Here is a 1,100-nt window from a genome sequence, read left to right as displayed (position 1 = left end):
ACAGTAACTTTAATGGATAGAAATGTGTAGGTTGAAATTGAATATGTAAATCATATGAATGATTCCACAGTGAATACATAAATATATCTATTTTATTCTACATATCTCAAGTGAATAATGAATTCAAGAGCATCTATTTATCTTCATATATTTAAGACATGGTAACTTCTAATCTTTCAGGATGCCTTTGCAAGAAATTGATAAAGTTGGGGGTGAAAGTGGTGGAGGTCATCACTCAGAGGCCTTGGAAAATATCCCCAGCACTGATGCAGGTGAAACTATATTGCTGTCCCTCCCTCCATCAAACAACATCCCATCAGAAAGGGATGTCAGTGTCCCAAATGAGATGGAAGATATTGGTGTGAAGAGTACTGGTGGCATTTTGAATGAGGTAGATGAGGAAAATGAACAGGAGAAGTTAACTGGGAGCAACAAAGGATTTGCTGATGCAGGGCAAAATACATCTCAGATAGATGACACAGTGCTAGATCAGGCTGAACCATTGACAAATAACTTGCAGGAAGTAGCTGCTGATCAGAGTGATGTAAAGGAGATAGAATGCCACATTAGTAGCAATGTCAGTCAGCAGAATGAAGAAGAGGCAGAAGCATTCACAACTAAAAAGCCTCTGCAGTTCAGGAATGATGAACTCTCCTTTGGTGAAACTGAGTCAGAGTCTGTTGTAGATGTAAGCCTTATTTCAGGGTCAGACAGTCTTTCATCATTAAAACCTCTGAAGATCAAGAAACGATCAAAAAAGAAGAGCAATAAGGTTGTGAGGGATGGGAAGGATTCTGACTCATCTGTGTCATCCAAGAAGAAGGGATCTAGTCGCAAGATACTAGTCAAGTGTAAATTTTCTCCTGAAGGTCTCAAGTATATTGAAGATTGTTTGAGAGGACACATATTTTCTGGTTGGGTGGAGGAACGGAAATGGATTGAAAATCTAGGTAGTTATAGAGACATTATAGAGGTGGATGAGTGGGAGACAGACCTAAGCAAGCAGTTGAATATCATTATCAGGAAAATTCCAGGTGTTCAAGAAAGTACAAAGTGGATTAACATAACACGTAAGTAGGATAAATATTTCTCCTTTATGA

At 38.5% G+C, this 1,100-nt stretch overlaps 1 protein-coding gene across 1 annotated transcript in view; it reads left to right on the top strand.

Moving 5' to 3' along the window:
* The window catches only part of LOC119586932, a 4,164-nt gene that overhangs the window by 842 nt on the left and 2,222 nt on the right, over positions 1–1,100 (top strand). The window contains exon 2 of the mRNA XM_037935664.1: positions 181–1,070. Within this exon, the coding sequence (XP_037791592.1) occupies positions 181–1,070 (890 nt within the window). The remainder of the gene's footprint in view (positions 1–180; positions 1,071–1,100) is intronic.

Source organism: Penaeus monodon, chromosome 22 (genome assembly GCF_015228065.2).
Source record: "Penaeus monodon isolate SGIC_2016 chromosome 22, NSTDA_Pmon_1, whole genome shotgun sequence".
NCBI lineage: Eukaryota > Metazoa > Arthropoda > Malacostraca > Decapoda > Penaeidae > Penaeus > Penaeus monodon.
The sequence above is the reverse complement of the archived record's forward strand: the minus strand, read 5'-3'. Positions and strand labels throughout refer to the sequence as shown.